General features: G+C 47.8%; 1 protein-coding gene across 1 annotated transcript; it reads left to right on the forward strand.

Annotated features, from left to right (window-relative positions):
• The first annotated feature begins 4,030 nt into the window (after positions 1-4,030).
• Positions 4,031-13,864, forward strand: LOC119385824 (uncharacterized). The gene is made up of 2 exons (XM_037653201.2): positions 4,031-4,379; positions 12,586-13,864. The coding sequence occupies exons 1-2, from the start codon at positions 4,080-4,082 to the stop codon at positions 13,000-13,002; spliced, it is 717 nt and encodes a 238-aa protein (XP_037509129.1). The 5' UTR covers positions 4,031-4,079; the 3' UTR covers positions 13,003-13,864.
• The last annotated feature ends 1,849 nt before the right edge of the window (positions 13,865-15,713 follow it).

Consider the following 15,713-nt stretch of genomic DNA (forward strand, 5'->3'; position numbering starts at 1 on the left):
ATGGACAGACGCAAGTTGGTAGGATATCTAAGCAGTGGTCCGGCCTGTTAAAGGAGGCCTTCACAGACGCAGAAAACTTTGGCATCTCTTTTCCAATGGACATGGACACCAGCATAAAGGGAGTGCTCATCGGTGCAGCTTTCCTTATCGTAAGTGACGCTCCCGATTTTCAGAAAGAGTATAGCAAAAACAATAATAAAAAGAAGACTGAACAATCTTTAGATATGTGAAATCTGAGTTTGTCGTAGGTAGGGATTCATTGTAGAAAAGGTTAGTCGTGCAGATGCGGGCACAAGAGCAAGACAACACCGCTTGTGTTGTCGGTTTACCTTCTCTTACGTACGCGTCTGCAAACTGAACTCATTTCTACGGTAACAAACCAAATTTCGGAGACGCAGCGTGTGCCCGAGTATTATAACCGTTCACGCAACAATTGCAGTCGACATTGACTTTCAGATATTTGAACAAGAAATCCAGAAATACGGCATTTCTGGTGCAGGTTAAACTTACCTTCTGCTTGCAAGTCGTTCTACACACTTAACAGGTCGCGTCACACCCTGTTAAAAAAATAAAGACAAAATTTAAATGCCAGCGTTAGCGTTTTCTAGAAACCTTATACAGGGTTTATCTTTCTCTTGTAATTTAGTGTGCCCGTTGCCTGTGATGAGTGTTATATAAATCTACTTCTCATCTTCGCAGGACTTCATGTTCTTCGAGAAGACGGGCAATCAAGAACAAGACTGCTTTGGAATGTTTTAGGAGGAGCCACATGGAACGGGTTGAAGTGAGAGTACGCTCGCACGACGGGATTTTTCGTTCCTTCTCGTGCACCCCTTGGGCAAAATGTGATCTCCATACGACAGCTGAATGCGACGTCGCCGCGGAGTATATTTCGCGCGAAGAGTATCGGCATTGAGCGTAGCCTATACAGTCAGTGGCCGCGTTTACACGAATGAAATAGTAGCGCATCGCGTCCTTTTATTTATTTTTATTTTCCCCGCATCACGGCTGTGCGAAGGCGTACATGTATACTTCTGGCGCATCCGGCTGCACCTGAGACACGCCAAAACCTGTTTTCGGCGAGTGAATTTCGCTAGAAAACGGGGCGTGCTAACAGCCATCTCGCTTATCCTCTTTTCGTCGATGCGATACGCCGGCATTTTCCACCAATCGCGAAAAAGGACTACACCCGTCAGCGATTCGCCTAGCGCATCGCCAACTATACATAGATGCGACACGCTCGAAGTGCGATGCGATGTGCTCTATATTGTCGCATTCTTGTAAACGCGGATATTTGCCTGTTAAAAAGGCCTTGCGCTGCTAAACTCGAGGACGCGGGTTCGATGTCGGTCAACACCTATCGATATCTGATTGGAGCAAAGCGCTAGAACACACGCGCACTTAGTTTTTAGTTTTAGGTACATGTTAAAGAATTCATTGCAGTCAAAATTAATCATCAGTCCCCGTCACGGCTCTGTCTCATCAACATATTGTATACTTTTCACACGCTAATCCTCTGTACATAATATTAAATTTGCGAAAAGGTCCCCTACTAGGCTTGGGCGTTGCAAGCAAACAAGAGCGGCCGGTGTATCACGCGGTAGCGACTGCGTCTGCGACGTATGAAACGGCTGCGTGACGAGAAAACGGTCGCAATTTGATACAAAAATCCACGCGCCCTTCCTCCAGAGGAGCGAGAGTCATGATCACGCGTAGGAATGCCCTGCTCAACACGTATATACTGCGTGCAACATCAATGGCCGCGTGACTTCGGTTAACAATTCAATGCGGAATGTGCAATGCCTACACTATAGTAATGCGCCGCGAAGCAAAACGGAGAGGCAAGAGAAAGAAGATGGGGAGGTGGAGTTCGTGACGTGAACGTGACGCAAGCTCGTTCGCTCATGCACGTGGGAGAACGAACGCCGATAGCATACGCTATACAGCGGACTCAAAATGTGCACGATAGTGTACCTTTTGACGCCACAGCATCCCCCTCCCTTCTTTCCCCGAAAGAACCTGAACCTTCGAAGATTACACACGTTTACCGTTCTATCTTGTGAAAAACGTACAGCACGTAATTAAAAAGAAGAATCAGGCGAAGAAAGCGCCTAGAAGAAGTTTACTTGTGACACTGCTGTTGGCAGACTATGTGCACTTAGATATATCCTTGTATACTGATCTCTCCTGGCCAGTTCGTTGCCTATACCTAACTTTGAACCTTGTTGTGAATATTGCATCATGTGTGTTTTGTTATTTGTGCACGTACGGTATTTGAAAATTATGTACGTATTCAGCTACCATTCTTCACGTGTGTATTGCAAAAGTGCTTATCATGTAATGTAATTTGTGAGCTAACGTAATTCTTCATTGCTGTATGTAACTTCGCGACTTTTCTGTGAAATTCTTTTTTTTTTACTTGATAGACTGTTTTTTTACCTTACTTTAGCAGCCTCTACTGTAAATAAATAAATAAATAAATAAATAAATAAATAAATAAATAAATAAATAAATAAATAAATAAATAAATAAATAAATAAATATTCGAGTTTTGATTTTAAAGGTAGCACCAGCCTTCATTCCGTATTATTAAAATGCCTCCAAGCTCGACGAAAGCTTGAAACTGTACAATCGTTTCTCGTTTATATTGTCTCGAGGCCGAAGTGTAGCAAACATGAGTACGTGACGCACTGCGATACACATGGGGTCATAAACACGCTGATGCTACACGAAACAACCGACACGCAATGCACCCGAAGCGGTCTTCCTTTGAAGTCATCGTTGGCGCACCCTCATAAATTCTCGCTGTATTGCAGCGCTATATACTACTCACACACACAGGTATAAGAGAAATAAAGGGAGACCTTCCGAGGCAGTTACCGAGAGCTTTGCGTGGGACGCCATTCGTACTTAGCGAAGTGATGACGTCATTGACTTGCAGAATCTCGCGCAAGTCGTGCAACTAAGTTTCCATTGACCGATACCTGCGCTCTCGGCTTATTTAAAGTCGCGTGCAAAATTCCAGAGGCCACGGCAGCGCGTGCCGAACTAGGGCGCCTCGATGCAAGCGTTCGCTGACATCGGCCGAACTGCATCGCTTCTCCTTCTGACGGTGTCACGGTTAACTTGGACAGCGTGTACCGCGCACACGCGTCCTTTACAACATACCAGTCTGATCGTCTGTTCGCTTCAACCGCGCGCGCATTGGAACGCGGTGAAGAGCGCAAAGAGGTAAGCCTCAACTGTTCTGGCCTGCTATGACCACAACATCGGAAGGTGGAAAGGGGACAAAAAAGAGCAACGCAAGAGGAGGAAGAGGAAAGATAGGAAGGAGATGCGCATATACGATTAATGGTTTCATACAATGATTTTCGTTATGTTTCGACTCTAGTGCAATGTCTTGCAGACAGGCCGCAACATCCCTCGTAGATGTCCTTGCGCCGTGCAGACACAGTGCGGTAAAAATAAAACCTTTCGATAATGCTTGCCTTCCCTTCGCAGTAGGTATAGAAAGCCAGCCAGAAGCCTCGTGGATGTAGACCCTATAAGATATATCGACTAGACTACGCTGCTGGATCGGTTTACCTTCAAGATTGGCTAATACCCGCTATGGGGTTTGGCCAAGTGTTCGTGTCGTTGCTGGCTGCTTGAGCACTACAAGAGGCGGCACACGTGACGTTGAACCGAACACTTTCGACGTCAGTCGTCACTACATATAGTTTCGCAATCACGACGATGTTCATCGCGCGTTTCACTGTTCAATCGATCGACGAAATTTGGCATCGCAATGGAACAGAAGAACTAAGAGACGTCTAAGTAGACAACGTTTGTTTGTGAAGGGCTGGGCCGTGTAACGTACACCACGAAAGGTCGGCACAGTCTAAGACCCTTCATCGAAATTGCGCGAAACCACCATCCTTGACAGCGTTCGAACCAGTGTTGAACCAACGCGCACTGCGGAACCGATGTGACGATGAGGAAAAAGAAAAATAAAGATGGTGGTATCCGCCGGCTGCATTGTGCCATGGTGAGACGCGCGGGGCAAGGCGCGGAATGATGTCCACCGCCGCTGCGGCACCATGTCATGGCACTCGAGCGCCTTCTTCACTTCACTGGCCCTGTGGACCGTGGCCGTGCTCTTCGTGGCACCCGAGACGCAAGAGGGCCGCACCGCCTGGAGGCGCAGCGGCGTAAGCGCCCACGACAGCCTCCTGCTCACCTGGCGAAACGTGACGGTCGCGCTGCTCTGCGCCGCCGTCATGTCGATCGGCTACTGCAAGCTGCGTCTCTACCTGGACGAGATGTCGGACGCGCTGGCCGCTGGTCGCACGGGACTCAACCCGTACAGCGTCAACGACGGCGGCTTCGTGTTCAGCAATGTACGTGTTATGTAGTACGCACGCCTGGCCTGTTTAACGCACGTGTGAACCCGTAACGTGGTGTACCTCTTAGCAACGCCCTTTCTTGTAGAATTACTCGCATATGTGACAAACGCACCGCACGAAAGAATAGACCACGGGAATAGGCACAGGAAGCTTGGGGGACGCTTAAGCTTCGCCTTCAAAGGGACGCTTAAGTGAAACAATGAATCGGTTTACATTGATAAATGGTACTCTAGGAGCTCTAACGTCGTTAATTTCACTATCATAGGATTATTAATAGAGGAGAAAGTGGACGTCCGAGTTTCATTTTGAAATCTCGCGCCGAAATCGCCGCACGTGACGTCACGGATTTAAAACTGTATTTTTCATATTTCGGCGACATGGCTCAATTAAATTTCCTGACACTTGGTATATTAAGTCTATGCCCCCCTCAGAGGCTAATATACTTCATTTTCACTGATTAGCCCAAGGCCTAGTAGGCGCCGTCAAAATCTATGACGTGACGACGTTCGGTGCGAAAATTTCAAGGTGGCGTCGCCACCCTCATTTTTTTTTAGGGGCGAAGCTCCTTATAGCGGCACCCGTTCGTCCCTCGTAGCGTAGTATGTAACCAGTCTTACGCTTTGACCTGCAAGGTGGTGCCGGTGGGAGATTTTTCCTGTGCGTTGTTGAACAATAAAAAATTCGCAGCGTTAGCTAAAAGCCGACTTCTTCTGTCTCTCATTCCCATTAGCAGCCATTCTTTACCTTCAAGGTAGTGCCTGGTGAGATTTCTCCTGCGCGTGATTAAACAATAAAAATTTTGTTCAAAACGCCGTTGATTGATGAAATAAACCAACAAAAGACGCCAGATGTTTTGTAAAAGCAAAACGAAAGAACGCCAGATGTTTCTAATGCAAAACGAAAAGACGCCAGCTGCTTAACGAAAGACGCCAGATGTTTTCTAAGCAATGGTTTTCTAAACAATGAAAATTCACAGCGTACATGTAAAATTAAAGTGCGCTGCAAGTCGTCATAACTCATCGAACCTTTAGTATAAACGCGCCCGATCTCACGTCGGTGATGATGTACTGGGCAGAATTCACGGAAGATTCACGGTTTACCGATGAACCTCCGCAGCTTCGCCCACTCATCATCATTCACTCCGTGGATATGCTGTGATTTTTTCTTTTACACGTTTTCTCACTTATTAAGCGTCCTCTCGCGGCGAGCGTGGTGATTTCTAATTTGTGAAAGAGCAACTTACAAATATGAAAAAAAAAATCGTTTTTCTCTTTAGTGTCCCTTTAAGAGTGCAACAAGTGAAATTTATTGAAGGGATACAACATATTAACATATATTATAAAGGAGACGTGACAAAAAAATACTGAAAACATAAAAATAATTGCCTACACAATCTCTGGCTGCCATGCGCGAGATAAGAGCACGAGTTCTTTTTTTAGTCAAAGCAACAGATGCCACACTTACACATTGTGGACCCAATCTGGCGATCTATTTGGCTCTCATTATCTAAATCGAAGTATACTGCGCGGTAGACAACAATGACTACTATAGAAGACTGGGACAAGCGCAGACTATCAACTGAAGGTTTATTTTTTCACATGATACATGTATAAGAATGAAACAGAAAAAAACCCGCATTTCCCCGAAGGGGAGTATGAGGAAGTGCGAAGCACGGGGTGGTGCTATGAGGGGGCGCCCGCGACTAAACTGCAGAGCCGAGCGAAGGAGACGGCAGCGAGAGAGCACGCGCTAGCCGACCCACGGAGGTCTGGCCGTTTTTAAGTGCAAAGCACTTTTACTGACGATGATGATCTGTCTTCCGAACTCGTTCCAAAGAACCCGCAACGCGTTCAACTTGTTGGCGGCGTTGCGCACGCTCGAGATGGGGCTCAGGTTGTTGTCGAACCACAGTCGACCGCGCACCGCGCAGCTATATCCGAAGCTGCGGTCCAGGAAGTCTCGCTTGAAGCGCGCGTCCGGCCGATCGAATTCGAGGGCCCGCGCTCGCTCACGCATCGCGCGTCCCCGCGCCAGATCGGCTTCGGGGTGCTCGGCTCGCTTCGCACGCTTTCGTTCGGCGTCTCGCCGCCGGCCTTCATCACCACAGGCAATGCGCAGGGCGCGCGCAGCCACGGAGCGGAGGGCGGAGCGCGCGCAGTCACGTGGGGCGTGACGTCGCTGCGCCGTTGCTACAGATGCTCCTCTCCGCTCCTCGCGCCGTTGCTAGGGGAGAGGAGGAGAAGCGCGGATGACGGCGGATTCAGGGTCGCTTATAAAGTGCATTCGCACTTAAAAAAGGTCAAAGGAAGCTGTTAACAAACAAAGAGAACCATACTTTTGTACACTCGATGCACGAGGCAGAAAGTAGACTCCTTGCCCATGCGCGCCATTTGCCAGGAACTGAAGCTATTTATCTAGGAGAGCAACCGACGGTTTACTAACGCAGTTGTCAGGTTCCCGCGCTATTTTCTCGGCTGTGATTACACGGGTACGCTCATCGTGACGCCTTGTATTCATGTATAGAAGAATGTGTTGATCTGCTAGGAGACGTAACGTTCCAGAATGCAGCTGGTGTCAGTGTTATCAGTTTTCTTGACTTGCTGGCTACCTATCTGACCTCTACCTATGTAGAATGGAACGGCGATGTTTATAAAAATAATGGTGTGGTCCATAGGATCTTCCATTGCGCCGATTCTGAGCGACCTGTTGCTAGCGAAGTTCGACAGGAACTTGAAAGAGCGGCTGAGTTGTGATGAAGTCGTCCAAATTTTCAGGTTTGTCGACGACTATTTGGTAGTTTTAATGTGTGAATCAGCTAGCGTAACCGATATTTCATCAAATTTTATTTCTGCCTATATTGAGTGCTTGAGTCCACTAGACCTCACCCACGAACTGCCAGTGAACAACTCGATTCGCTTCTTAGACACGAAACTTATGTTCAGCGCAAACCACACATGCTGGATGTATGAGCCTCGGGCTAAAGAACCGCTTTTGCCTTTCAAATCGGCCCACAGCAAGCTGGTTAAAAGAGGCGTAGTGAATTCCTGCTTCACTAACGCTCTAGATCGATCTTGTTTCAATATGATGGATACCAGCTTCCAAAGTCAAGTGGATCGACTAAAAGAAGCTGGCTACCCGGATTCGCTTCTCGTTTCTGTGGCAGAAACCTTAAAAAAAGAAAAGAAAGCCCAGAAGTGGAAAGAGTACTGAACATAGGAACAAAAGCAAATGTGACAAAGTCGCGGTGATCCCTTACATGCACCAGCTATCACACCGGATGAAAAAGGTCGGTCAACGCGTAGGCGTGAAGGTCGTTTTTCCGCACCTTACAAGCTCTCCCAACTTGCCAAAATGACATGTGCAAACAACAAGCCCAAACGCTCTTGCAATGTCAGGCATAAAATCCAGTTTTGTCAGGTGTGACACGAATGCAGTATACAAAATTCCGCTATCATGCGGAGCGTGTTACATCGGGCAGACTGGGAGATGCCTCAATGACCGCCTGCGTGAGCACGCTCGTAATGTACGCAATGGCAATGAGGGATTCTTGGCTCAGCATGTCAGCAGGTGCGGTTGCAATGCGCAGTTCGAAAGCACCGTAGTGGTGAATAATCACAAATATGAGCGTACCCGTGTAATAACAGCCGAGAAAATGGCGCGGGAACCTGACAACTGCGTTAGCAAACCGTCGGTTGCACTCCTAGATAAAGAGCTTCAGTTCCTGGCAAATGGCGCGCATGGCCAATGAGTCTACTTTCTGCCTCGTGCATCGAGTGTACGAAAGTATGGTTTTATTTGTTAACAGCTTGCTTTTATATTTTTTTCTGTTTCATTGTTATATATGTATCATGTGAAAAAATAAACCTTGAGTTGACAGTCTGCGCTTGTCCCCGTCTTCTTGTTGTCCGTGTTGTCTACCGCGCCGTATACTTCGATCATGAATCACCAACTGGCCCAATCTTCCGCTTTGCTTATCCCATTATCTCCCGCGTTAGCTGGGAGCGGCTTCGCTCTACCACCCGGCACTGGTCCAAAAGAGGCTTTCAATCAAGAATGTCACACGTTCCGCAGTATCCGCGTTTTTCTGCGCTCGCAAACTCGCCCAAATAATCGCACTTCTAAGCGTTATCAGGACTCGCGATCGCATCGCCTTCTCATTCGCCTGCCATACTTCGCTTCTCGGTGGACACTTCAACCATGCTGTCAGGGAAGGCACGTGTCTGCGCGGGAAATTGGCCGTTGTAATCTCTCCTAGGGCGCCTACTGCAATTAGAGCTGCGAAATGGCGACTACGCGCCTGCAAGGCAATACACGCACCTATAGGTATACCTGCACACTTTGCTGGTGCTGTGGCTGATGATGGCGATGAATTGTAGCTCAGCCCTCTGTGATCGGTTGGCAGCTTTTAAAGGACTACTCGTAATTCGCATGACGTGACGCCTGGTGCGATTTTCGCGACGCAATATTAGATCTGTTAACGCAACTCTTTGTCATGGAACGGCAGCGCAACCACCAGGGTCGTAGCCAGAAATTTTTTTCGGGGGGGGGGGGGGTTCAACCCCCCCCAACACCCCCCCCCCCCCTTGGCGACGCCCCTGGCAACCACACACGGACCGAAGAAAGAAGGAACACGGAACACAGCGCTATGTCCCGTGTTCCTTCTTTCTTCGGTCCGTGTGTGGTTGCGCTGCCGTTCCGTTATGAAGTACGACCAACTAGCCCAAGTTTCAGTCTTGTTGCAACTTTTTGTCCGACGTGTCGACTGTACAGGGTCTTCTTCCGAAGCGATTTGCAGTACTGGCGTAGCTCGTACAGGACGGATCAAAATTTTTGCGGCAATCGATTCGTGGGGGCAATAAACTCCGACAAAGAGCTCATTCGATGGTTACATGGAAAAGTTGCATGACCCCTTTAGGCGCTTTCTCTCCCATCCCGAAGAGCGCACTGGAAGGTACGCGAGGGAAAGAAGTTACGTGCAACGTTTATAGATACTTTTTCAGTTTCCGAACTCCCCGCTTCGCCTACGGGGAGCAGGCGGCCGGCTGCAGTTCCCGCCACCGCGGCGCTGCAGTCCAACTTTGCGCCAACCAAACCAGGGTCGTCTGCTACAGCTAGGTGCGATGTGCAGCGTTTATCCGACGAATTCAGGTTAAGAAAGAGCCCTGCCGTGCAACTTCTTGTTTTAGGCACGAGGAGTACAACTTCGGGCCTAGATACCCGAGCTATGTCTTTCCGAGACCTCGGTAAAAACAGTAGTTCGCGTAAGTTACGCGTGCACTCGTAGATTAAATAGCCGTATACCGCCCTGTAATTTCTCGTTATTTCAGACACTAGAAGCAAAATTCAGAGTTCAGCTGTATGAGCTACGTCTTAAAAGCCTCAGTAAATGCTGCGACTCATCTGTTTTCTGCTAATAGTTATTTAAAAGCTGGTTCCGCGAGTCATAGCATTTGGATCTTCGACGCTCTGCACATTAGCTCAGCGTGCACTGCCCTAAAGCAAGTTGAAACTGAGCCCTTGCTGTAAGGTACGACCCTCGTTGAAAATCCCACTGAAACAACGTTATTTTTCTCTTCGGGTGACATAAACCAGTGGACTTTTTTTTTTTTCAAGTATTCAGATTTTTGGATGTCTGTCAGTGGATAATATTTAGAATCATTCAAAGAAAAAAACGCAAATTTTGCAATTTTTTTCGTTATTCCTTGCTGTTTCATATTGTTTCCCTTGTGTATATCCCCACTCCCCTCTGTAATGCCCTTGGGCCCTGAGGGTACAATAAATAAATAAAGACATAGGAACACAAATTTATTGACACAAGAACACTTGCCACGATCATACACTATTTCACTAATATATCGCCTTTAGCTTACGAAATTGAAAATGCATGTTTAATGCATACTTTCCACGAGCATTCGAATTTCACACAAGTTTAGCTTTTTTTCTTTCCCTCTGCGCTTTGATAGCACTGTTGTTGTCTTGGCACTTTTGTCTTGCAAAAAAATGCACCCGGGTTACAATGTATACGTGAATCAACTCTGCAGTAAATTCGCTGTAGTGTTGTTTGTAGTGATCACAGTGGTGTATCGAAAGGCAACGTATTCAGCAATTTACCGCTTGCCGAAACCACGTAGGTCAAATCCTCGCGGATGACAGTGCTCTTGAGGATGCAGTAGATGTCTTCTTTGAATTCTGCATTACAGAAAATGATTACCGGACGTTTTCCCGGCTCTTCAGGGACCGCCCAACTCCAGTTGCGGGGAAGCTGAAGTGCAGCACTTTTTTCCACTAGGTCAGAAAAACTAAAGTTCTCTGAAGGAGCGGGTATTGTTGAGGGGATTCTTCCGGCAGATCGCAAGGCAGCTGTACAGTTTGTTGAGGTAGTACAGCTACCCTTTTCTTCGGCGATCTTCGTCTACTGCGGCTGCATGACAAGTACACTGGCAGGTTCGGAAATAAACGAGGAACTACATCACTCCTCAGTGCCCACGCACCACGGTCGATTTCGACTACTTCTCAATTTATGGTATACTTATGTGTCTTCAGTATGTCACCTTCTTGAAAGTGAAGATCGCATACCTTGCACGTCTTCCCCAAATGTTTGTCCGCGCGTGGAATTGACCTTTGCCACTTCTGTAGTAACAATTGGGTCCGACGGCGGAGAGAAAAAGTGGCGTTTCTGGGGGTTTTTTTTCTATACCCGCTGGTGCACCCGGGCACAAAACACGTCGGCATGGCGTCCCGAAGGTCTACAGCATCACGCACAGGATATCAGAAGGTCCACACGTACACATGTGCTCGGTGCGTCCACACGTGGTTAACGCTTGGATCGTGCCCGCGATATCAACAATCGGAGAGTCCTACGTCGTGGATGTCCGAGTGTTTGCATGAGTGTCGACGTCGAATTGTCTTCAGAAGACCGTGAAAGCCTGCCACGCGCACAGAGGGCGACGAGGCATACACACAGATTAGAAAAAAAAGAAAAACGGCACCACCGAACACCAACACAGACACGACTGCGACGGCAGGGAAACGAGCGGAGAGTGGAGAGCGGCTGTTTACTTGGCGCAAAGTTGGACTGCAGCGCCCCCACACTCCCTAGGAGCAAATCGCGCCCGCCTCGAAAGGAGGAGTTCGGAAACTGAAAAAGTATCTATAAACGTTGAGTTACGTGAGCGCGCGTCATGACCTTGAGCGCGTGTGATGAAGCCCGATCGCTCTTTCTCGCTGTGATCCCTCTGCGCGCTAGTGTGGCTACTGTGTAATGTTAGCAGACTATGGAGCGTGGCGCCGGCACGTGGCAGCACCCCGTGGAAAGAAGCGCATCTGATCCAAAACGCCGCTCTTGATTTATGTCGGCTAATAGCCAATAGCATGCTATCTGCTGTTTGACGCGAAACAGCAGGCGCCGCCAGCTCCGAAGAGAGTGAGCACAGGCCCCTGTATAAAAAGACGGCGCCTGAGAATCTCTTCTCTTCTAAACTACCCTTGCCGCGCAAGGTTACAAGATTTGGTTGAGATGTTCATAGCAGTACGTGTTTGCTTAAAAATGAAGCGATGACGTGATTCTCACAAAGGCCTGCCACTGCCCCCCCATCCCCGCTTTCCGGGGTAAAGGTGGGAATTTAATAGTTCTTTGAAAGCCACATCAGCTGGAGTCCTTGGTCGCCATTATCGTCAAAAACCATATATATATATATATATATATATATATATATATATATATATATATATATAATATATATATATATATTGTTTGGTTTTTGACGATAATGGCGACCAAGGACTCCAGCTGATATATATATATGGAACATCACTGGCCGTGCCTCTGCGCGACGGAAGTGGGCGCGCGAGGCACGAAGCTCCGGAGCTGTATTTTGTACAAATTTTCTTTTTGTCCTTCGTCACTGTCTGTATCGGCCACTCAGTATGACTGTATGACTGGTGATACGAAATAAAATCGGAGGGAAGAAATACTTACATAATACGGCCCCTGTAGTCCAGATATCCATTGACGTGACAGGAGCACAGCTTGCTGGCCGGCGCGCACCGATCGGTAGGTAACGGCTCCCAATAAATTTGCAAAAATTTTCAAGGTCGCGCCCAATGACATCATTGACAATAAAACATTTTCCCCACGTAAAGCGCGTTTCGGGCAGCTGTTTTTGAGACCGCGTTAATCACATTGTCCTCGGCGACGCAGGACAAGGTCACGATGACACGGAGCGTCCTCAACTGCCACGACCGTGCGACAGACTTCCTCACATCGTACAGCAACGACATTGTCGAAACGGAAGAAAATATCCGCACCTGCATCCGCTTACTCATCGAAGACATCGCCAACTGGCACAACGAAGTGTCCACGATTGCCCGCGAGCTGCGAACGGTACCAACGTCAGCACAGTCTGCGGTGCCGCCGCCGCCACCGAACATGGCGCCGCCCAATGTGACGGACAGCCCCGAACAGGTGAGTACCAGGCGGATCCTTACATCACGGACAGTGCGTGTAGCGACTTCGGTATTTTGCCGTTGCAGGGAGGGCCGGGTGTCAATGGCTCGGGTACCAACACGCCACAAAGTTCCGGTCCAAAGGCGCCCGGAGACCGGAGCATGCTGGTGAAGAAGTATCGACGCCAGGGCAGACACCTCAGCAGCAGCTCGTCGGGCGGTGCCACGGAACACCCGACGCGGCCGCCGAAACTAGGAGGCGCGCAGGCGGACCGTGACACCGAAGAAGTAGACGTGTGGGCCCCAACGATGCGGGCCCAGACGGCGCGTAATAATGTGATGGCACCTTCGCGCAACGCGCGCTACACGGACCCGATGCGCGAGAACACCATCCTGAACGTGCGCAGGCGCACGAACAGCTCGCGCAGCTCCGAGTACAGCCCCCCGGAGCCACACGGCTTCGACGAACCTCGACCGCACGCTGAAAAAATGCGCATTGAGCTTGAAGAAAGGAGCGGCCTTGCTGTTTCGGCACCCACAGAGCAGGAGCCGCCGAAGCGTGACAAAACAACGCCCGCGGAAACACTGCCGCTCACAACTTCGGAAGATGGTAGCCAGCTAGTGCCCTGGACGGGTGGCCCCTGGACCGGTGGGGATGACCTAGACCCAGACATAGCGCCTTCGCCCAAGGAGGACGACTATCGCGCTGCATCGCTACAGCACCTGCCACAAAGTAACGAGCACCAGCAGCATCGGGAACAACGGAAGGAGGATATCGAGGCCAAACCTGGTGACGAGAACCCGGGTGACAGACTGTAGTATCGTGAGCAGTTAACATCTTAGAATGAGTTAAATGGAAAACCCACGACCATTGTCTAATACGAGAAATCTAGCCGACAGTATTCGAGGTGTTATCTTTCTCTTGCAGATGCTTGGTAAAGGAGACGAAAGCCAGTCCTGTCCTACATATATCACCAAAATCGGGACTTGACAGACTGGTGTAGATTGCTTTGCAGTGCTTTCCATTGTGCACCATGAATGTGCTCCTATATACCCACCAAAACGCATCACCTTGAGCAAAGAGGTAAACATGCATGCTTGCACATGTTGGACCCATATTCATGCATGTCACCTCCATAGCAAAGCATATTCAGAATACCACAAGCAAGCGAAACATAGCATAGGCACCTTGCCTTGATGTCTCGTTTTTAGAGTTCTGATGTATTTCACACATGCAGAATTTGGGAATATGAGGCTATGTGTATGATGCAAGAAATCTAAACAAGAATGCCTTCAACAAGGAATGGCAAATATAGTTTGTACTATATAAACATAGTCTCAACCATGTAGACACGCATGCGCCCTCCAATGTACATCCCTTTCCAACCCCGTGACCAGTGTACTGGACATAAGAAAAACAGTGCAGAAAAAAAAGCAAAGCGAAAATCGGAACCGAAACAACTTTTGCAGCTTCTCTAAGATGTGAGCAATCTCTTTTTTTTTAATGTAGGTCCTCCCTCAGCCACATTTTCTTATGGACGAGCCTCAGAGTAATAGCGTCGTCCACGAGAAAACTCGCGTGCTCGCTGCGCTCAAGTATACAAAATTATTTTAGGAGTTAGTATCTTCACAAATTTCAAATAATTTAAATCATGCGAGCTAACTTATGTCATCTTGCGACAATGATGTGAAAAGGTAGCCTTTGTACTCAGAAGTTTGCTCACAATGTGAGAATGTATTTATGTCCAGTACACTGGACACTAGGATGTAGGGGTGTGCGATTATTTGAAAATTTCTAATAACGAATAGCATTCTGTTCGATTCAGTACTGAAATCGAATAGTACATATTCAAAATGCCAGATATTTTTCGAATAGTTTTACATTAATCAGCACTGACCGAAGAACCCCAAAAGAACGAAACTTTGAAAGAGCTGAAAATAATTTTTCTTCTTTTAATCACTAAATTACCAACGTGCATGCAGCTCGAGCTTTTACGGGACGACTGACGCTATCTTTATTACCAGGTGAAGGCAGTTTTTCTGAAAACTCCACTCTTACTCAGTTTTCGCTGTGCTGCAGCTGCAACACATTAATCAGCTCCTGCCTTCATCTAGTAATAACTGAGGGTGGGGACTACGACTGCGTTCAGCTTTATGAGTGAAAGACTCGAGTGTAAATTGCTCTTCAGCTTTCAACACTGTTTACAATCTTTCGGTGCCGAGGCCCATGTTGTGATGACAAGTTTATCCGTTTCATTACATCCTTAGCTGTATTCGTTTCTGGAACTGCACCTAAATCATGGAACTGCACCTAAATCTAAGCGCACGGGCCTCAAACATTTTCGCCTCCACCAAAAATGCACCCACAGTGGCCGGGATTCGATCTCGCGAACTTTGGGTCAGCAGTCGAGCGCCATAACTACTAGACCACTGTGGCTGGGCCATATCTTGCTATTGGTGAACAATGCAGCCACAGGCAGTATGTTCTGAGTACTGATACACATTGATAACAACAGAGTGAAGTGAATCATAGTACTGTACTCATTTTATTCTAATGAGTCCTCGGTTACAAGGTGCACTTAGTTCTTGCCGCCTTGAACTGCAATGCCTTCAATTGTTTTCTCGTCAGGCATCCATGGTAATAGAGTGCACAGTACCCATTTGTCTTAGTTATGAGGAATATTTACTGCATCACAGACGCAGTGGACCAGACATCACTTTGTACAATGCCTCAATTGCCACAATATGTTCAATGCTTCGTAGGTGGGAATTAATATTTAAGAATAGGGATTTTGACAACATATTTTCAGTTTTGGAATTTGTTTCTGAAAATAGAAAGGAGCAAATCTGCTATCTAAATGTTGGATGGTTGCAGCAAACTTT

Source organism: Rhipicephalus sanguineus, chromosome 3, assembly GCF_013339695.2.
Source record: "Rhipicephalus sanguineus isolate Rsan-2018 chromosome 3, BIME_Rsan_1.4, whole genome shotgun sequence".
Lineage (NCBI taxonomy): Eukaryota > Metazoa > Arthropoda > Arachnida > Ixodida > Ixodidae > Rhipicephalus > Rhipicephalus sanguineus.